At 42.7% G+C, this 23,106-nt stretch overlaps 1 protein-coding gene and 1 non-coding gene across 2 annotated transcripts in view; one reads left to right on the top strand and one right to left on the bottom strand.

Moving 5' to 3' along the window:
• The window catches only part of CCDC170 (coiled-coil domain containing 170), a 98,332-nt gene that overhangs the window by 13,764 nt on the left and 61,462 nt on the right, over nt 1-23,106 (bottom strand). The window contains 2 exon segments of the mRNA XM_028135330.2: nt 4,739-5,056; nt 20,142-20,327. Of these exon segments, the coding sequence (XP_027991131.2) occupies nt 4,739-5,056; nt 20,142-20,327 (504 nt within the window).
• On the top strand, nt 13,058-13,160 carry LOC114228699 (U6 spliceosomal RNA). The gene has a single exon (XR_003614832.1). It is a non-coding gene; the product is annotated as a U6 spliceosomal RNA (small nuclear RNA).

Below are 23,106 nucleotides of genomic sequence, written 5' to 3'. Positions count from 1 at the left end.
AAAAGTATCCAAATAAATTAATGTTCTAATCTGATTCAGTTCTTGGGAACATCAGATGCCAGTGCCTGGATGAACATATGTGTCCCACCAAAACTGGTGGTATGTTTTCACACCAAGAAGTCTAAAGAATCAAGAAGCATTTCTTTCTCTCTTTTTCTTTTTCTTAGTCTCGACTATTAATATACCCCTGATATTCTATGGGACAAAATGTGCCAGGGATTTCGGCATTAGAAAAAGGTAGGGAATGGGGGGGAGGAAAGGGGAAGGGGGCTGTAATAAAGAATACATACCTCAATTGTTTTTAAACAAAAAAGGCACTGAAGTAAACCACACTTCAAACCCAAGCAGCTTGTTTTTTTGGAAGGGAAGTAATAATGCCCTAAAAGAATTCATTCACTTCCCAAGGACAAGTTGTTGTTGATTTAACCAAAGAGGTTCTTTTGCACTAGGTTTGAGCCAAATGGAAACACGAGAGCTCTAAACTGGAGAAAGAGCCACTTGGGTCACTTAAGGACCAGTGCCTTTTGGACTTAAACGACTCTTTTCTGATTATTCAAGTTACAGTTTTCACTTAAGAAATATATAAAATAAGTTATCAGGAACCAGGTGGAACATCAATCAAATTCTCCTTCCGTCCTGTCAGTATGTGTGGCTGACACTGTTGACTAGCTAATCCTACCCTCTCCACCTTTGTGCATATCAACTTTTGTTATGGGGTGAATTAGGTCCCCCAAAGAGAGGTATGTTGAAGTCCCCCAGTACCTCAGAATGTGACTTTATTTGTAAATGGAGTCTTTTTTTTATTTTAAATTCTTTATTGTTTAAAGTATTACATAAGTCTCCTTTTTCCCCCATGGAAATGGAGTCTTTACAGAGATAATCAAGTGAAAATGAGATCATTAAGGAGGGCCCTAGTCCAATGTGACTTATATCCTTATAGAAAGGGGAAGGAAATACAAATAGAGGGAAAATGATGTGAAAACAGAGAGAACAAGCCAAGTGGTAGCTGAGGCTGCCAGAAGCTAGGCGAGAGGCATGGGACAGATTCCCCATCACACCCTCAGAAGAAACCAATCCTGCTGACAGGTTGATTTGGGACTTCTAGTGTCCAGGACTGTGAGACAATACACTTCTATTATTGTCTAAGCCCTTTCTCCTCCAGTTCATGGTATTTTGTTACAGTTATCCTAGGATATTAATACATTCTAGGGGCTGGAAGAGCCAAAATTCCTATCTGTTCACTCTCCCCAGTGCCCTGTAGCCAGGGGTGACCGTGTAACACACTTTTGGACAATGAAAGGTCAGTGGGAGTCTGTTGAAGCTTCTTGGTAAATGTTTGCTTAGTAGATTTGAAGACTAAGCACAGAGCAGAATGATAAGCTCAGGGGGCGATGGGGACTTGTGGGACACCCCTCAGGTCCTTCGGGGCATTGGGGTGGGTCCCCACAGCTCCCACAGAGCTGTCAGACCAAGATGCACGCCAATGGGAAAAACAGAGCCTTATGTGTACATAAAGCAGAACAGAAGACCTGGTCTAGATAAATGTTTGTGAGCCTCTATTAATTTACCTTTAATTTAGGAAATGACATGGAAATCAATCAGAGTCATAATTCTCATCCAGATGATTAACCAGTGAGGCAACATCTAAAAGGGAGACAAAAATTTTGGCCTCCCCCTATGTCCGTAACAGCGCAATTTACAATAGCTAAGATTTGGAAACAGCCTACGTAGGATGAGTGGATAAAAAAAAATTATGGTACATCTACACAACGGAACACTAAGTGGCAATAAAAAAGAAAGAACTCTTACCATTTGCAGGAGCATGGATGGACTTGGAGAATATTATGCTAAGCCAAATAAGACAGTCAGAGAAAGATAAGCATCACATGATCTCATTCATATGTGGAATCTAATGAACCAAATAAACTCATGATCAATAATAGACCCAGAGACATAGAAGCATGAACAAACTGTTGAACCTCAGAGGGAAGGCAGGGGAGGGTGGGTTGGAAGAGATCAACCAATGAACTTGTATGCATATATGCATAACCAGCAGACACAGATAATGTGGTGGTAAGGGTCTGGGGGGGAGGGGGGAGAGTGGACTGGAAGAGGTTAATGGGGCGGGGGGGGGGGGGGAGGACCTATGAATACTTTCAACAATAAAGATTTTTTTTTTAATTTGGCCTCAAAATTCTAAACTAAAACCTGAAAATGTTGCAACTTTCTGTCATTGTGCAAGACGTCATTTCAAAAACACGGGTTACGAGTGTCCTGAAATTTCAAGGCCAAATAACATCTAAATACTCATGTAGAAATCCTGGAAATGGACAGTAGAATGTTTCTTTAAAAGAGTGGTATTCAACAGGGGTAAATTCACCCCCCCCCCACCATGGCAATGTCTGGACATATGTTTGGTTGTCACAAGTTGTGGAGAAAAGGAATGTGAGTGGTATCTAGTGGGGAGAAGTCCAGAGCTGCTGCTGACCACCCTACAGGGCACAGAATGGCCCCAAAACAAATGACTGCCCAGCCCCAAATTTCAACAGTGCCCAGGCTGAGGAAGTCTGCTCTAAGATACAGTAAAGCTTTCAAAAAAGAATATTAGACTTTGCTATAAGCACAAAAGCAAGGAACAAGTAGAAATGGCTGCTTGAAAAAGCCTGGGTGGTGTCCTGATGAGAATTGCAAATACCAAGAGTACAAATGAAGAGCAAAGGGATAAACAAGAAAAGCGATGTTCAGTACGTAGGAGGCGACACGGAGTGGAGAGCCGAGCCTGAACCCACCGTTGGGCCTCCATGTGGGGGTCACTCAATTTCTGACTGTATTTAACCATGGCAACTGGCAGGGTACGCCGCCTCCTCAACAAACACATTCATCAATTTGTACGGCTCCCATTCTTCAGAAACATCTCTAAGACAATATACGAAATCCATTTTCTCCTGATTTTACTTGAAGATGAGTCGCACAAGAGGCTGGCTATATGCTTGATTTCAGGCTTTTAAACGGGGAGAGCGGCTATTTAAGAAAAATTACAGGGTGGGAAAGGCAGACAAAGGCACTAAAGAGACACTGAATCATTGTAATTGTTATGGGAAGTGGGGGAAGGCCATCCAGCTTAACCAATTTACACCGTTTTGCTTTACAAAATAAACATATACATTATGCTGACAATTTTGTGCCACATTTCACATGCTGGAATTAAAATAGCTTCAGAGAACATTTGGGAAAATAGGAGAGGGAAGCAATAAAATGAAATGGCAAAGAACCATTAGCTATTGAAGTACATCTATTACTATTCAAGGTAAAGAGCCTAATGAAGTTCTTCTTTCTCGGTTCTGTAAATATCTTCCTTCCCCCATCTAGTGCCTATCTGTGTACTGAATCACAAGGAAAACGGGGTTCCTCTCATGGACCCACACTTCTTACAAGGACGAGCACTTGATATCCACAAAGAGGAGAACCCCGGACTGAACAAAGCGGTCACGAGGGCTGCTCCTAGAGCACCCGGGAATGTTGCAGAATTCTTGAAGGGGATTTAAAATGCTATGTTGCGAGAGGAAATTGACAAGTGCAGCCTTGACCTGTGAGTTAATGATCACTGAGGTTTTCAGGAACATTAAACGATGGACATGCGCATCTTCTCCTTTTGGCCAAGCACGTAAATAGGAGAAACAGTTCCTAATGGGAGTACACACAGAGTTTGGGGATGACTCACTTTCAACCTCATTGCTTAGAACTTCAATCGTTTGCACTGGATGATAACTTAGAGCTGGGCTGAAGTTGACTTGACGAAGCAAAACTTCACAGAACATGAGATTTACTAATAGCATAAACCAGGTAACAAAATTAAACAAGCTTCAGTCATCGGTGTGAATTAAATCATTTTCCTCCACTTGTTAAACAGGCCCCCTACACGGCTGTTTCAGGCACCTGCACATCAGCAAAAGGAGGGGCGAAGGAGGGGGAGGAGCAGGGGCAGCAATGGTCACGTCTGTGGTTGCTATTCGTCAGGCAGCGTGTGAAGAACATAACAACAACTTGTTTTGCATTAAGCGCTTTCAGTCAGCAACCACCTTATGAGACAGGTACTGTTACGTTCTAGGAAGCCTTACCTGCAATTCCAAAATCCAGAACCATCTGCAGCCTGGCAGGCTTTCTGTAACTCATTTACCAATAAAGCTTGGACAGCCCAGGTTTGGCAGCGAGCCCTGACCCGAGGTGACGTGACTCTGCATGAGCTGGGAGGGCCGCACGTGGAGGGGCTGCTCACGGGTTTCGCTGCAGAACGATGGATTACGGGGCCTGTCCCTGGCCCCCCGGAGGGGGACGGTGTCAGACTGCCTTCTCTATCGCCTTTCTAAACTCCGAAAATTCTGAATTCAAAAACACATTGGACCCCAGGGGCTTGAGGTAAGGGGTGTGGGCTGTGCCGTCCCCGTACTGAAGGTGAGTGAACAAGATCTGCCAGGCCATACTCTGGGGAGCGGGCCCCAGGTCACACCTGGAGGGAGGGAGTGCGGGACAGAGACAGGATCCGCCTCGAGGTTCTGACTCCGGACCCACGATGGAGTCGGCAGTTGCGTGAGTGACTCTCCAGGCTTGGTAAGTACGATGCATAATTGAAAGTAAGAAATTGAAAGCACATTTAAATGGTACCTGTCACTCACTCAGATAGCTCCGTCACTGAGGATGCTACGTGAATGAGTCACTGTCCTGAAGAGGCCTCACTCACCCTTTTCTGGCTCTCTTCCTGGCTGTCCATTTCTCGAATCTTCTCCAGAATGGCCTCCTCTGTGGACCCAATCCTGCCCAAGCTGCCCCCAAGGAGGACTGCAATTTTCTCCCTAAACGAGGCGTGCTGGCTTTGCGAGGCTGCGGCCGCCTCCAGACCGGCCTTCAACCTTCTCTCCAACTCGCAGGAGTCTTTCTTCAAGCGGCTCAGCTCCTGCTTCGAGGCATCCCAGGCCCGCTGGCCCGCAAGCAGCCTTTCTCGGAAGATCTGAACTTCCCTCTCAAGAGCTTCCTTTGCCTCTACAGCACCGAGCAAGTCCTAAGACAATCGCATAAAGTGAGAAGAAAAACATTAGCAGCCAATGAGAGGCACCTACGCTTGCTTTTCAAGGAATCGGGGTTTAATCCTCATTCCATTTTAAAATCTAAATCACCTCTTCAGAAAGTTATTAATGTCAGGTAAACTTAGGTATCTAAAAAAGAGAAGGGATATATGTCCTGGTCAGGTAGCTTAATTGGTTAGAGTGTCATCCCCATATACCAAGGTTACAGACTTGATACCTGGTCAGGGCACATGCAAGAAGCAACCAATGAATGCATAAATAAGTGGAGCAATAAATCGATGTTTCTCTCTCTCTCTCTCTGAAATCAATCAATAAATTTAAAATTTTTAATATATTTTTATTGATTTCAGAGAGGAAGGGAGAGGGAGGGAGAGATTGAAACATCAATATTGAGAGAGAATCACTGATTGTCTGCCTCCTGCACGCCCTCTACTGGGGACTGAGCCCACAACTCAGGCATGTGCCCTGACTAGGAATCCAACCGTTACCTCCTGGTTCATAGGTCGATGTTTAACCACTGAGCCACACTGGCCAGGCAGTAAATAATTTTTTTTTAAAGATAAGAAATATAAATCAGGGCTATGAAAAAAATAAAATTGACATATAAGCCTTTTCTATGTGGACTTCTGGAAAGAGTTAATAAAAAACAAATCACTGGGGGGTAGGGGAGGCCGGGAGAAGGTCAATGGGGGAAAAGGAGACATATGTACTATTTGTAATACTTTAAACAATAAAATAAAATTAAAAAAACAATCATTGATTTATATACTAATAGATTCAATCCATATCTAGTAGTGTATGGCTACAAAACCATTATTTCTCAAGCTTGGTGGACAGGAAAATTGATTTTGAATAAACAGTAAACCCTCAGACTCCTAACTAAATACTAAAAATTGACTACAGGTGTCTCTTTAATACTAGTCCAAATAATAGACTAGCATTCTCATAGGAACATCACTGCATAGAGAGTAAGGCCTTTCTTTCAATATTCATTGGCTGTGTATCCCCTTTCCTCATGAAGACAAACTAAAACTGACAGGACGTGGAGGAAGGAGCAGAGATAACTAGCCATTCGGTGGGTGGGAGAATTAAAAGTAGAGGGAGTAAACCACCATGCGGAGAATGATAATTCCAATGAATGTTAAAATGTATCCTTAGGTTCATAAAAATAATGAAAGGCATAGGGAAGGTTACCTGAGCACCTATTTCTATTTACCTTAATCTAGAATGTTCCAGAGAGACATAAAAGGGGCATCTTGAAAATTCATTTTTTAAAAACCAACACTTGTTGACAACAAGTTCCAAAACACATGAGTTCACATTAAATAAGATTAAGCAGTTGGTTGACCAGCTCTGCTATAGTACTGCAGCCTACTGAACTGACAAAAATGGTTTATTTTTTATTAAAAATAGTAGTTAGGGGTAAAAACAACAACTAAAAAGAAACAATATCTTTGAATAACAGATTCTACAAATACACTAGCCAGTAACATTTCAGGCTGCTAGTTAAAATGCAGTCATGCCTTTTGCGTTAAAACTGAACTTTAAAAGAAATTTACCTCCACCAGCAGCATGTAGACAGGGAAAATATTACTTGAAAAGCTCCTTCCTACTTTTTATTTATAAAAGAGAGTGTCTTACTTTTCCCCCCCTCGTTTCGGTGATTTTTATTTTTAATCAAGGAAGCCTCAGGCATCAATTTGACATAAAAGTCATCGAGAGGTGAGGTAGTTAGAGAAGCTCCCTTTCAGAGATGTAATAAGCAAACTAATTGTGGGACCTGTTTTGTGAAAGGCTTTGCTCTTCACGGTCCTGGCAGCAGCTCTGGAACCCTGATCCCTTGCCCAGCTAGCCCTCTGACAAGAAGCCCACCACTGCTGATTACATTTTGGCCCGTAAGTAACGAATCAGGGACCCTTCATCACAAATACGATATTTTAACGCTTTACTCATGTCCTTTCAGATAGTAACACAATAGTTGCTCAATTTCAGTAACCAGTATCAGGGCTGGTGACAACAAGTGAGGCCTATTATATTTCACTTGGAAACTCCAATCCTAATGTGTGGTTAGAAAGGTGAGGTCCTGCCCTGGTCGGTTTGGCTCAGTGGATAAAGCGTTGGCTTGCGGACTGAAGGGTCCCAGGTTCGATTCTGGCCAAGGGCACATGCCTGAGTTGCGGGCTCGATCTCCAGTGGGGGGGCATGCAGGAGGCAGCTGATCAATGATTCTCTCTCATCATTGATGTTTCTATCTCTCTGTCCCTCTCCCTTCCTCTCTGAAATCAATAAAAATATATTTAAAAAGAAAGTTGAGGTCCTAATTTCAAGGATACATGGATTTTTAAAAAAATTTGTGTGTGTTAATCCTCACCTGAGGATATTTTCCCATTGATTTTTAGAGAAATGGAAAAGAGGGGTAGAGAGCAAGAGAGCGAAACATCAACGTGAGAGAGAGTCATCAATTGATAGCCTCCCGCACGTGCCTAGACCAGGCTGAGGATTGAGCCTGCAACTGAGGTACTGGAATCAAACCCATATCCCTTCAGTCCGAGGGCCAATGCTCTAATCACTAAGCAAAACCAGCTAGGGCTCATGGATAGAAATTCTAATCTCCTCTGTTCTACAACCCCACAGAATATTAGATATTAATTTTAATATTGAAAGAAAACCCTTAATGCAAAATAAGGGAGTTTCCATGGCCAATATACTGCTAACCAAGTATTTTCAAAAGGTCCACAAAAAATACGTCAGAGCCAAAACCGGTTTGGCTCAGTGGATAGAGCGTCGGCCTGCGGACTGAGGGGTCCCGGGTTCGATTCCGGTCAAGGGCATGTACATTAGTTGCGGGCACATCCCCGGTGGGGGGTGTGCAGGAGGCGGCTGGTCGATGTTTCTCTCTCATCGATGTTTCTAGCTCTCTGTCCCTCTCCTTTCCTCTCTGTAAAAAATCAATAAAATATATTAAAAAAAAATACGTCAGACACTGGAGTACTATAGACTTACTATCAGTTTGGAGTAAACTACCCAGTTGGCAGCTTACACCAGAGACCAATAACCACAGTTAAAATATTACAGCTCCAAGGGATTTTTCCACCTCAATGTCAGGCCGCGGTCTCACTGCCTTAGCGACAAGGACCCAAACAGTCCACTAATGAAGCCAAAGCATGAACACAGGTCCTGTAAAAATCAGAAAATTTCATCTGGGATCATGGGATACAGTGGCACATGGCAGCGGGTCCGATTCCCTTCCTGGACGTGTCTCAGTCCGGAGACCTATTTGCTAATTCGCGTATGAAATGCAAAACTGGGGAGCCAGTGGCAAGGCCTTGGGGACAGCCACTCTCCCGGTGCTCTGAGTAAGCACTTCAGGGGCACAGGGCTGATCTGCTGGGCACAGATGTCCTCAGACTGCAAATGCAATTACCTGTAGAGCTATCAGGAGGCAGCGGCCACAGTGGAGTCTGGTTGTGTGGCTATCTCAAGGACACGCTGAAGTAATGTGACATGGGTATCGCGGGCCAGGACCTGAGGCTGCTGTCAGACCACACTGACACGCAAATCAGGGCTGACCTCCACGGGGGAGCCACATCTGCAAAGAAGGTCAGGCCCTACAGAGACAGTGACAGCGGTCACTTTACTAAGTTCATTTTAATTAACGAATCTTTAGATTCAGTCCTACTAATGCAACAAATGAATTACGATACCTTTGCAATTACTTTTAACAAAGACAATTGTAAACGATATGATTTAGGCATTCTATTCGACTTCTTAATTAAATGCATGTCTTCATTAATTGCCAATTAAATGCACTAAGTAATGAAACCAAAGGTCTGTGATTTAAAAACACAGTTGATTCCTATTATAATGTTGCTAGCTATTTATTATATGGATTTGGATATGCGTGCGATCAAACTGCCTCTCAAAAAATACAATGACTAATGTCCGGGTGGAAAAACCTCTGGCTCTGGCTTAATTCATCCAAACCTAGACAGACTTTGAGAAATTAAAAACCAGTTGGCTGCTTCTACCTGCTGCAGGTAAGGTGAACAAATAAACTCAGAAATCCTCCCCAAACAGGTACTCTCATTCATTGCTGGTAGAGGTGTGAATAGATATGATAGGTACATGTTTACACCAAAATATGTAACAAGATGTAACAGGCACATATCCTGTGGCCCTGCAATTCCAGTCTTTAAAATATACCTGGAGATTATTAAATATGGAAAATAAGGCATGTGCAAAGTTATTCAATCATATGTAGCAAACGAGTAGGTACTACATGAATATTCACTGGCATGTGACTGGTTAAATAGGAGACCTCCACCCCACCGAACATTATGTAGTCTTAAAAAGAACAGAGGAAACTTTTTATACGCTGACATGAAAGGCTCTCTGAGATAGATATAGTTAGTGAAAAAAGTCAAGTGCCTAACCATGTGTCTAGTACCATTTGCACCTAAATAAAAAGAGAATCTCTACACATCAGGTGACTGCCGGTTCTGATCATCTCTAGAGAAGGGAACTGTAGCCAGTGGGCAGAAGTGGAAGGTAGATGAGACAGAACAGTGGCAACTCTGAGAACACACAGGGAACTTGGGTCCATTAAAGTTCTGTCAATAGTGATATGAACACGCACACATGCATGCATACATGCACATGCACACACATGCATGCACACACACATTAAACTTAGGCTGCATAAGTAAAGTATCTAGAATAAGGAAGGTGATGTCCTGCTATTTCTATTTCCCTGTTTCTATTTCCCTTGAACTAAACCAAGCCTGAAGTTTGCATTTGGTTCTGGGATACAAATTTTAATAGAGATAAAACCCTCCTAGAACAGTGCTACTCAAACTGTGACTAAAACTCTAGTGTACCTTCTACAACTGTTCCCAGTCCCAACAAGATAATTTCAGAAATTAAGGGTAAGAGCAGTAATTTCTATAGCAGTTTGGCATTCTTCTTGTTTGTTTACTGTAACAACTCATTTAATAACCTTATGTAACACTATCTACTTCAGGTATTATCATGAAACTTTCTGTGGATGAGAGCATTGAGATCCATTTTTGAATCAGGTATAGACCCTTCGGGTTTTGTAGAACTGACACAGGAGCTACATATCTGTTGTGCAAATAAGAACATGTAACATGTGATGGTTTAAGGTTGTTTTGCCAACCATTACCCAAAAGTATAAAGTATATCAAACACAGTCCATTTTTTTTCATCAAAAGAATTTAAATTTCCATAGAAAGATAAATTAAACCTAACTATGCCTTTACACAATAAATTGATAAAACTGTCTACTGATGAATACTTGAAGATGGATTTTGAAAACACACTCGCTTTACTTTGGAGACAAGTTACAAATAAATATCTTGAGCTCTCTGAAATGGCTTTAAAACCTCTTCTAGTATCAACAATCCTTTGTGAGATTCGTTTTCTACTGTAAGTGCTTTAAAAGCAAAACACAGAAACAGTTTAATATACATTAGCCTCTGCTAGTAGCATTGTCATCAACCCAACCAAGATGAAAAGGTTAACAAGCAGAAAGCTAGCTCGTTATCACAATAAAACTTTCATTCAAAGTGAGCACACAGGACTTCAATACAGGGAACTTTAGTCCTAACTTCTTACTCAGATACAATTGCGGAATGACAAAAAGCTGTCAGTACAACAGTGTTTTCTGCATTAACCCTGCACACACACTTTCAAAAAAGAAAGTGCACAATGTATGTGATTCTTTTCCCCGCTTTTATTCTTCTTATATTTATCCAAATTATATTTATATTAATTTTTTGTCTATGGCTTCTGATACTTAAAATGCAAACTTATGCTTTTTGTGTCTTTTAAAATAATTTTTCCATGAATTCGTTTTATTGATTTTTTTTTTTTACAAAAGTATTGGTTAGCAATGGATTGAAAATAAAGGAAAAACTAATCCTTCCCACAGATAGTTTGAGAAAAGCTGTACAAGAGAACATTCAGAGTTCAGAAAGGAGAATGGTGAAAGTCTTAAAACCATGTTCTAAGAGGAAATGGTAGCCCTCACCAGTTTGGTTCAGTGGATAGAGCATCAGCCCAAGGACTGAAAGGTCTCGGGTTCAATTCCGGTCAATGGCACGTACCTCGGTTGCAGGCTCTATCCAGGAATCAATGTGTTTCTCTCACATTGATGTTTCTCTCTGTGTGTCTCGCCCCCTCCCTTCTACTCTAAAAAATCAACGGAAAAATTTCCCCAGGTGAAGATTAACAGCAAAAGAGGAAACGGGAAGAGAACTAGGAGATCTGTCCTGTAGGGTAACAAGGAGAATGAGGTCTGTTCTGCGTGGGCTCACGATCTAATGGCGTGCACATTGCCCAGTAACATCTCACTGCAAAATGAGGAAGACCTTCCCCAAGTCTGAGCTATCCCAATGGCAACACCAACCTTGGGAAATCGTGAAAATTCAGCTGAAGTTTTAAATTCTCATCACTGACAAAATCAGTACAAGTTGACAATGACTGTAGCTGCCCATGAAGCCAGTATGTCCCGGGCTTCCCCACAGCCAACACTGCCCTAACCTGGTCAGACTGTGCCCCGAGGACCATGGACAGTTCCCAGATGGAAATGTGAAGAGGGACATCATCCAAATGGAATGGATTCAGCATCATATGCTAAGATTAAAAATAATAAAAATATTTAGGTAATCCTGTTATTTAAGTGCTATTTTAATTTATTTTAAATGTATGAACAGAACCTCAAGGCAAAGGAATGAAGACTTAATTATAGTTACAGAGCAGAAATAAATATTACAAACCTTGATAATGTATATACTATAATATTTTTTAAAATGGAAAGTAGAAATAAGGGAGTAAAAAGTCGGAGGTATTAAGTTCCTCATATTCTATATCAGAAAATCTAAAGATACTATCTCACATTGTTGAATCAAGAACAGAAATGCATTACTTTAACATCTTTTTTTTTTTTTTTTTTTTTTTAAATATATTTTATTGATTTTTCACAGAGAGGAAGGGAGAAGGAATAGAGAGCTAGAAACATCGATGAGAGAGAAACATCGACCAGCTGCCTCCTGCACATCCCCCACCGGGGGATGTACCCGCAACCAATGTACATGCCCTTGACCGGAATCGAACCTGGGACCTTCCAGTCCGCAGACCGACGCTCTATCCACTGAGCCAAACCGGTTTCGGCAATGCATTACTTTAACATCTTAATGGCAATTATCAGAAGTTAAAAAAAGTATAAGACTGTGGCTAGAAGTGGAAGAAGAGAGGACTTGAAATTTTACTTTGGAATCTTATCAACATGTTTAGTTGTAATTAAATGAGATTATTATTTTAGTGTTTTCATTTTTTTATTTTTATTGATTTCAGAGAGGAAGGAAGAAGGAGAGAGAGATAGAAACATCAATGATGAGAGAGAATCATTGATCGGCTGCCTCCTGCATGCCCCACACTGGGGATCAAGCCTGCAACGCGGGCATGTGCCCTTGACTGGAATCGAACCTGGGACCCTTCAGTCCGCAGGCTGGCGCTCTACCCACCAAGCCAAACCGGCTAGGGCTGTTAATTTTCATTTTAATTCCTTTCCCAGAGGCGAGAATTCTCCCAACCTCACAGATGATAAGAAAGAAGATTCAAGCAAGGGAAGTTTGAAAGATCTGGGCTGTTTTGCCAGAAGAGACTTAGTAATCCATGATAAATGTCTTCAAATACTTGAAGGGTAATCATAAGAGAGGGGATTCCCATTTATTCTGTGACAATTCACTAAGAAATAACCAGGATGTGGACAGGAATTATAAGGTTTCTAAGCCTGACTTGCTACAATGAAGAATTGCCAAATCATTAGGACTGCACAGAGGAGGAGAATTCCCCGCCGCTGGTGGAGTTCAAGGAAAGGCTGGACCCTAGCTAGACAGGGACATTTTAAAGACGGGACTTATTTTACATTCAGTTAGATGCCCTGGATCCTAAAAGACCTTCAGCAGCACATATGCTAAAATTGGAATGACAGAGAGAAGATTAGAGTGGCCCTTGCACAAGGATGACATGCAAATTCATGAAGTGTTTTATATTTAATCAATACTAGATAGATATAGATAGATAGATAGATAGATAGATAGATAGATAGATAGATAGATAGAAGACCTTGAGGTCATTTTCGACATTATGATTCTATGACTGTAGAGATCTTTAGTTTCTTTAGCAATTTATCCTGTCTAGCAATTTCTCACTTCCAGGAACTATTTCCATACGCCTGTACTCTTAATCTCTGGATAAAAGAAAATAAATGGGAAAGGAAAATAAAACATTGAGCATCAATCATGTACTGTGCATGTCCTCAGAACTTTATGTATATCATTCAATCCTAAGAATAATTGTCAGAGACAAATCCTTGAATAATGTTCCTATTGGACAGACAAGAAACTGAGATTCAAAGAGGTAAAGTCAGATGCCTGCGATCATAGAGCCAAATGGTTCTAGATCTCGGATAAAAACCCAAGAGCCTGTACACCACTCTGCTCTCCGTGACTCCGTACGTCTTCCTTTTCACATAACAGTACTGCTGGCTGACAAACCAAGAAAGCAGAGGAGACATCCCCTGGAGTCTGCCTGACTCCAAAACCAGTCTTCTTTCCTAGCGTCAGTTCTAACGCTGAGGATGAAAGGAAATGCGGACAGTGTGGAGGAAAAAGAAACCGTCTGAAACCCAATAAGTACGTTTACTTTCTGATCCACTGATTTGAACTTCTGATGTCTGCAGGGAATGTGTGTGTGGCTTGTGTGGATAAAGTGACTCCTTCTCTCCCCGTTGGATGATTTCACGATAACCAAGAGAAAAGGTGCCAACCTTCGATAGTTTTTAAAACATACTTCAATGTCAACTACTAAAGATTTTAAATATGATATATTTCCATACATATAATGAACCACCTGGCTTTCTACTGGGGGAATGTTCACAAAGTAACTTGAATGGAGTCGTTAAGAAAATCAGAAAAGCTGAGTTTGGTAGAAGCAGTCCCCAACCCCGCAGATACTTGCACCTCGCAGTCTTTCTGGACTTCACTAATAAAGTAAGTTTCCTACCTCAAAAACAGAGCTTTAGAAAGCATTATGAAGACTCTCCCTGAGACCAGCAATGTGTCGGGAAAACCGCTGGACAGTATTTTTCAGTAATAAATCTTTGGAGTCGTAACCCTATGAATGAGGACTTTATTAAAGACCACAAATGTTTTATTGCCCACTTTTTTTTTTACAATTTTTATTATGTTGGCAGGAACTTCATCCCAAAGTGAATGTGTTTCCAAAGTCTGAACAACATTGCATCAGTCGTTTACAAGTCAAGACACTTATGTAAGAAAAGGAATGAGTTCTGGTTTTGGTAATGTGCTCTTATAACACATTTTCATTTCCTAGTGCTAATCTTCAGAAATGCATTTTTATAAATATTAAATCCCTAATTTTTGAGCCTGATAATCCAATAACTGCTATTTATAATTGATTAAAGTTATTCATTCACTGAGGAAATTTACATAGCTCTTCATTGTTGTTCCACTAACAAATAATTTTTGGCATCAGACTTGTAGGTAGAATGTAGCTGTGAATATACAAGTAAAGGAGATTATTGATGAAAGCATAATAATTTAATGACCAGAGTGCAAATCCCAGCTTTGCTACTTAATTGTTGTGTGCACTTGAGCCAAGTACATAATCTCTTTGAGTACTTAGCACAATGACTGTGTTAATGGTAAGTGCTTGATAAATGGTGACCATACTAATGATTGCCAATAGTATTCATGTAAAAAGTCTGAGAGCCTTAAACCTCACTCAGAAAGTTTACTCACAGGTAAAATATTAAGAGTGTAATTCTGAAATAATTTTATGTATATTGTAAGTCAGAGCAAATGAGTAAATAATGTTGGGATCCAAAAGATACAAAATAAAAGGATATTAAGAAAACTCTAGATTGTTACTTTTTATTAAAAACTAGAGGCCCGATGCACGAAATCCGTGCAACAGTAGGCCTCCTTCCCCTGGCTGCTGGCACCAGCTTCCCTCTGGCACCCAGGACTCGGGCTTCCCTCCAGCTGCTGGCAGGCACCCAGGACCCGGGCTTTGTCTGGTCTAATTAGCATATTAGGCTTTCATTATTATAGATACTAGGTAATACTGTCAAAATAAAATAAAATTTTTAATAAGACTATGAGTTTTTGTTTGTTTTTCTTGTTTGTTCATTTGTTTCTTTCAGTTTTATATCCCTCATATGAGTGAAATCATATGGTTCTTGACTTTTTCTGTCTGACTTACTTTGTAGAATGATAGACACAGACAACAGTATGTGGTTACCAGAGGGAAGAGGGGTGGGAGGTTAGTAAAAGGTAAAGGGGTCAAATACATAGTGACAGAATAAGATCTGACTTTGGGTGGTGGGCCGACAATGCAATATACAAATGATGTTATCACAGAACTGTGTACCCATATAATTTTATTAACCAATGTCACCCAAATAAATTTCTTTTAAAAAATAAATTAAATACCACTATAAATTTATTAATAAAAATGTATTTCTAGATCTGTCCACTGAAAGCAATAACACCCCCGACAGCAGCGAGCCTACAAAGCCTAAATCTTGTTTCTAAGCACCGTTCACCAGCAAGAGAAAACAAAGGTCCTTAGCGAACAGGTTCATTTTAGTTCTGTAGTCTGAAACAAGAAAGCAAGGAAGCGATGAAAGACTACAGGAGTCAGGTTACAAGCTACAGAGACCATCTTCACGGGGCTCCTGCTGGCCAAATGTGATAGATTTGGAGCACACACAAAAAGAATAATTGATTTCAACACGGGAAATAAGTAAATAGAATTGAAAAGAAAACAAGTTAAAAGCTTTTCTACACAGAAGAATGCCAGCTAATAAGTAGAATGGTAAAATAAGAATATTACCACTTTGCCTCCACCCTTGGTGTAATGCAGGCAAGATCGATGGATGCTAACATCACTGGGTGAAGTCAATGGGAACAGAATTCACCTGCCAATTATTACCCCACAGATACCTTATGTAAAAGCATACCTTTACACTAAAGAGATGGGCAATAAACTTAGTGTCAGCAACAATGGAACATTCTAAATCATTTGCCCCCAATGTGATGCAATATTAAGCATACAACTTTACCACTAAAATAGTCTTGCCAAAAAGGTTTACTCTGCATCCAATCCAGACTCTAGCTACAACTTTAAGTGTATAGGGTATAGAAAAACAAGTTAAACAATATCATGAAGATACAGTCAGAACACTTCTCCCCAACAAGTCAATGCTATTTAAAAAAAAAATAAAACTATAAAAAGCTAAAAATAATCAACAAATGCAATGAGTAAACCTAGACTGGATCCAAATGTGGGATGAAAACAGCTATAAAAGACATTCTTATAGAGTGATGACAGCTGAATGTAGAATATTAGATGATTATTGGTTATTGTGTAACAAATGACCCCAAACTTAGGGCTAAATACAACAAATGTCTATCATCTCACATTCCCCATGGGTCAGGAATGTGGGCATGACTTAGCTGGGTGTTTCTGACAAAAGGCTTCACATAGTGTTACAGTCAAGTTGTTGATCAGGGTGACAGTCATCTCAAGACTCCACTGAAGGAGAATTCACCTCCATGCTCACTCACATGGGAGCTGACAGGCCTCAGTTCCTGGCCACATGGGCCTTACAACAGGCTGGCTGAGTGGCCTCACCACATGGCAGTTGGCTCCTATCAAAGCAATGACTCAAGAGAGATCAAAAGAGTGCATCTAAGATAGAAGTCACAGTCTCTTTATAAACCAACTCAAAAGTGACATCCTATCGCTTCTGACATATTATAGTCCCTGGAAGTGAGTCACTTAGTCCAGCCCACACACGGGGGAGAGAAATTAAATTCTACATCTCAGGGGAGGACAAAAAACTTGTGGGCTTGGAACCACCACAGATGATCTCATGGCTTTATTGTTAACTATGAGATATAAAAATGGCATTGTGCTTATGTAGGCTAGTGTCCTTACTCTTATGATACATATGCTGAAATAGCTAGATACAATACGTATAACATCTGCAAACTATTTTCAAATGGTTGTCCAAATGCGTGTATGTGTGTATGTGCGTGTGTAAAGTAATAAAACAAATATATCAAGATGCTAACAAGTGTTACATTTTGGTGGATGGGTGCTCACTGTATTCCTTCACTCTTTCTATACACTGAGTGGCCAGATCATTATGACCACCTGACGTTTGTAGGCAAATTAGCCGTACACTGCATTATATGGGATATAGAAGCCGAAGGCCTATTCGAACACCTTTGCTGTCTGCAGTTACCAAGATAAAACATCTCCAATTCACACAGGAACACAAGGATTGAACAGTCGAGCATTGGAAAAAAGTCATGTAGTCCAATGAATCACGTTTCCAGTTGCATCATGCAGATGGCAGAGTGAGAATTTCACGGAAACAGCATGAAAGCATGCACCCCACATGCATGAGTACAACCCTTCAAGCTGGTGGGGGCAGTGTTACGGTTTGGGGCATGTTTTCCTGACATGGTTTGGGCCCTTTAATTCGGGTGGAACAACGTCTGACTAGCACAACATACCTAAGTATCGTTGCTGATCAAGTTCATTCTATCATGTTGATGGCGTATCCCAATGGAGATGGCTTCTTCCAACAAGACAATGCGCCATGCCACGGTGCTAGTATTGTGCAGGAGTGGTTTCAAGAACATGAGGGAGACTTTACCTTGCTTAGGTGGCCCCCACAATCACCAGATCTCAATCCAATTGAGCATTTGTGGGACGAAGTTAAAAGAGCCATCAGGGAGCTGGTTCCACAACCATCAAATCTCACAGAACTGGACAGTGCTATCCATCAGGCATGGTGTCAGATTCCTCGCATCACCTTTCAACATCTCGTGGAGTCAATGCTGAGAAGAATCATCGCAGTATTGAAGGCAAAAGGTGGCCCAACGAAGTACTGATGGGGTGGTCATAGTAATCTGGCCACTCAGTGTATATTTAAGTTTTTTCATAAGAAAATGTTGGAGTAGCCCAGCCAGCATGGCTCAGTGGTTGAGCATCGACCTATGAACTAGGAGGTCACGGTTCGACTCCCAATCAGGGCACATGCCTGGGTTGCAGGCTCGATCCCCAGTGTGGGCGTGCAGGAGACAGCCAATCAATGACTCTCATCATTGATGTTTCTATCTCTCTCCCTCTCCATTCCTCTCTAAAATCAATGAATGTTTTTTTAAAGTAAAAAAGAAAATGTTGGAGTAAAGTAATTTACTTGATCTTTTTAAATTAGCTAGAACTGCAGCAAAGGTTTGCTGTGGACTGAATTGTGTCTCCCTGAAATTCATTTGTAGAGGCCCTAATGTCCAGTGTGGTGGTGGTTGGAGATGGAACGCTTGAGAGGTGATTAGGTTTAGCTGACATCGTGAGGGTGTTGTCCTCATGCTGGGATGGGTGCCCTTGTAAGAAGAGACACCAGACAGCTTTCTCCCTCTCTGCCACGTGAGGACACAGCGAGAAGGCAGTCATCTGCAAGCCAGGAAGACAACTCTCACCACGAACCTTCATCTTGCTCTCCCAGCCTCCAGAACTGTGAGAAATTAATGTCCCACTGTGTGAGCCGCACCGTCTGTGGTATCTGGTATGGCGCCCCAAGCTGACTAACACAAGGGCTTTGAAACTACTGAAGCTACTTGGTAAAAATGACAAAACCTTTGCTCTTTTCAGCAAAGCTAATGTGTCAGGAGAAGAAATCCAGTGGTAAGAAGGGATTTGGGATGCAGGGAATTGGGAATGGCGGGCATGGAAAGTATTATCATTACTGTGGATCGTTTCACATTCCAACCACCCATCTCATCCAGCTTGGCAGTGATCACTGGAGGCATGGAAGGCCCACAGGGAGACCCCACAAGAATGGCTCCTCGTACTGCATCCCAGTCCAGAACCCCTTGAGCCTGTGGGAGACCGCTGGACCTTGGCCCCTCATGGAGCCTCTCTTTTTCAGCATTAGTCATTATCTAATTCAAAATTCTGTCCCCTTTACTATTTAATCGTCTCCTCTATATTTTAGTAACTGCAGTCGCTCGTTTTTGCCTTTGGAAATTGATCATTATTTTTTTTCATTATTGTTGAAAGTATTACAGGTGCCTCCTTTTTCCCCCCACTGGCCCCTTATAGCCCACCCCAACCCCCACCCCCAGGCCTTCACCACCCTATTGTTTGTGTCCATGGGTTATGCATACATGCATACAAGTTCTTAGCTTGATCTCTTCCCACCCACCCACCCACCCTCCTCCTTGATCATTACTATTAATCCCAGAATTGTCACAAAATTTTAAAAATATAATTAAAGGTTTATATAGTGTTAAAAGATTTACAGTACTAATTCTCATGCTTAAACAGGTTCTAGCTATTTGATAGGATAAAGCAACTCACTATAAAAATAAAAGTTTAGAATTAAGAGCCCGTTTCCTTTGGCAACATGTCTCAAAATTATAAAACCCATATTCTTTGACCCCGCAAGTCTGCTTCGAGGATTCTGTCTTACTGAAATATTCTCACACACAAGATACAAGATTATTGATAGCACCCTTGTTTATGATAGCATGTAGTGTATTACCTGTGTTAAGAGGAAAACACAGTGTACAGAATATGCTGCCCTTGTTAAAAATAAACAAAAACAGTAAGCCTATGCATACATGCACGTGGGATGGTTCTAGAAAGGCATATAAGAAACTGTTAACAGAGGTTGCCTCTGAGGACAACCGGGTAGCTGGAGGCAGTGGGTAAGGGGAACACTTTTCACCAAATACTATTGTGTCCATTTAGAATTATATATCTTGTTCAAAAACATAAATTTTTAAAAATGTAATTCTTATGCTTGAAGTCAAACATTCTCCACGAACCCTGTACCTTTAAGTGTTTCATGTTTTTTTTTGTCCTCGTTTTCTAGCTCCGCCTCACACGGCCCCTCAGCACCTGCCCACCGGTGCGCACCCACTTCCCACGCTGTACCTGCCGCAGCCCGTCCCTCTCCTGGGCGCAGGAGGCGGCTCTCTTCTGCTCCCTGTTGACTTGGGAAACCAGCCTCATGATGGTTTCTCGGCTGGCTTTTGCCTCCATCTCATGGACATTCACGGTCTCTTCAAGAGTAACAAGTTGTCCTTTCAGGGACGTATTTTCCGTGCACAGCTCCCTGAGCTGAAGAGAAAGCAATCGCAGCTGTCCCACGGAAATGACAAGTTCACACCCCTTTCTCCAAGCCACCCGGGTCCCTCTCTCCCCCGACGACTGCACCGTCGTATGCAAACTGGGGGAGCCCTACCCCTCCATCCACTCAAAGGTCACATGTGCAAAGGCTGCCTCGAAACTCAGGGCGGACCCAGTGGGCAAATTAAAATTAATCCAAAGGTAGGCACAGGGGAACGGTGATGAGAGCTCAGCTAAAAGCCTGCGGCCAGGGCAAGCACCCTGACGTCTGAACAGCTGAGGGAAGGTGATGATCTGCAAGGTCACAGCAGCCACGGCCACGGGCGTGGTGGAAAAAGAGGCACCAGCGGCATGCAAGGCGCGGCCTGGCACAGGAGAGAACGCAGAGAGAAAGCAGGACTTTTCAAAACAAATCCTCCGAATGGATGCAAGCATAGAAAAGTCCTGACCGGCGCGCTCCAACCGTGGTAATCACTGGGATTAGCGGGCACTGCATTCTCTATGTTGCACCTTCGCGTTAACTGGGAGCATCAATGAGACTGCAAGACTTAGAAAGATGGCAAAGAAAAGCAGGCAGGCGTCTAGGCCACAGGGACGCAGCCACGCAGGCAGCTCACTCTGTCAGGCCACGCGGAGGCCTGCAGGAAGCCCCCCAACTCCAGCGACGGGGTCGGGGCTGGTGTGAGGACTCTCTGGGGAGTGGGCATCTTTAGGCCTCAGCCATCTGCCTACGTGGTGCCCTGCGCCCGGCTCAGGGCTGCCCCCTCGCTTGAACACGTTTCCTCATATTTGCATGTTCGCTGCCCGACATCCTTCCAAAGCCCTCACCTCAGAGGGCACTCCTGGGCCAGTCTACCTAAATTAGCATGCCCCGCCTCTCCCCTGCTTCACTCTCTATCCCACACCCGGGTTTGGCCCCCCTTTTCTATGTGGATCATGTTAGATACTTATTTCCTCCTCATCTTCACCCCACAGTAAGGGAAGCTCTAGGAGTGCCCAGACTTAAGTCTTGTCTCATCCACGGCTGTAGCCCCAGAACAGCGTCTGGCATAGAGTAGTCACTCAGACAGTATTTGGGAAATGGAGACCTGAGTGTCACCTGCCTCCTTTCCCACCAGGGTCCCGGGACTACGTGTGCACACGTGGTGTGATGGCTAGAGAAGTGAGGGGAGGGCGTTGAGACGGAAGGTTTGGCTCCACTTCTTAGGGGACCAGCTAATGCACATTAAAGACAGCGGCCTCTTGCGCTTGGGCAGTGACTGGCACCTGCTCAGGTGACTGGGACGCGAAAGCTCTAGGGTCCTAGGATCTGTTTCAAACCATAGGTCACATTATTATTCAGGTAGAGTGAGACCAACAGATCAGAACCCAAGAGGAAGGGCACGCCATGCCATGGAGGGCGGCACGGGGAAGCACCAGGGGCAGTCAGGAGCCAGGGGGGTGAGGGGAACCTGGGTGAGGCAGGAGAAGCAGCGTGAGGATGGGCTGGTTAGGGTAATCCCAGCAGGCCCTGGAGTGCGGGGCTGTCCTAGTCCTCTGGCGCCTGGCACTGGGATGACTGGGGCAGGGGAGAGTGGCCCAGCGCTAGGAGTCTGGGTGTGGGCTCTGGCGGGGTTGGTTTGCCGATGAAAGCTGTGCTCCCAGGTGAGTCCTTTACCAGGAACTGACTGGCCGTGGGAGTGGCAGACTCCCTAGGTCAGCAAGGCCCCAGATGTCAAAGCATTCGAAATACAGAAAATACAAAGGCATGATTAACACCCACAGTAGCACCTGGAGGTTGTCTCTGTTGTGGGAAAGGGTGGTATTAAAGGAGCTCCTTGCCCAGCCGGTGTGGCTCAGTGCTTGAGCATCGACCTGTGAACCAGGAGGCCACGGTTTGATTCCTAATCAGGGCACATGCCCAGGTTCTGGGCTTGATCACCAGTAGGGGGCGTGAAGGAGGCAGACGATCAATGATTCTCATCATTGATGTTTCTCTCTCTCCCTTCCTCTCTGAAATCAATTTTTTTAAAAAAAAAGCTCCTTAATTCCCTTTTCTTTTTCCCACCACTTGGCTTTAAAGATTATCCCCTCCAGGTGGACTTTTACAGCCAGGCTCCTGGTCACAGGTTAGCCACAGGAGGAGGAGGAGGAGATGCATCCAGCACCCTCTTGGGTACCAGGCTGCCTCTAGGCCTGCGCAACCCACCAGTGAAGTGGGATACTTCCAGCTTTCAGACACGTGGGAAGCAGACTAATGAACATCTAAGAGGTGGCTGCATGGGGATCTATCAAGAAGCTAGGATACGAAAGGTTTAGATGAAAAAGGAGCAGAGATACGGTGAGAGCTCAAATACCTCCAGGTGCCCTAATGAGTCACGATGGGCCAAGTGACCTATGCAGTTGATATAATTAATTTCCATGTTGATGGCAACCCACCATTAAAGTAGGATTATTATTCTGGGGCTTTAATATAATATTAAATATTACTTTAGAACTCATCTTAATCTTATACTCAAGAAATATCCCCAAAATGACACACACTATTTTTGCTATTGGTGTGCATGTGTGTGTTTCTGTCTTAACTCAAAACAAACAAAAATCTTCCTAAAACACACCATTAAAATGAATAACTCATTGTATTTGACAATCTAAATATATTTTAGATAAACACAATCAATCCTTTCTGGAGAATAATTAATCCCCCAAAATGCTAGAAAGGATCTTGGAACTGAGCCTCGGAGAGGTGGCATGGTTTGTCCCGGGTCACACACTCAATTAATGCTACATT

This window comes from Eptesicus fuscus, chromosome 10 (genome assembly GCF_027574615.1).
Source record: "Eptesicus fuscus isolate TK198812 chromosome 10, DD_ASM_mEF_20220401, whole genome shotgun sequence".
In the NCBI taxonomy this organism is placed as follows: domain Eukaryota; kingdom Metazoa; phylum Chordata; class Mammalia; order Chiroptera; family Vespertilionidae; genus Eptesicus; species Eptesicus fuscus.
Note: the sequence above shows the minus strand (reverse complement) of the source record. Positions and strands in the feature narration are given on the sequence as shown.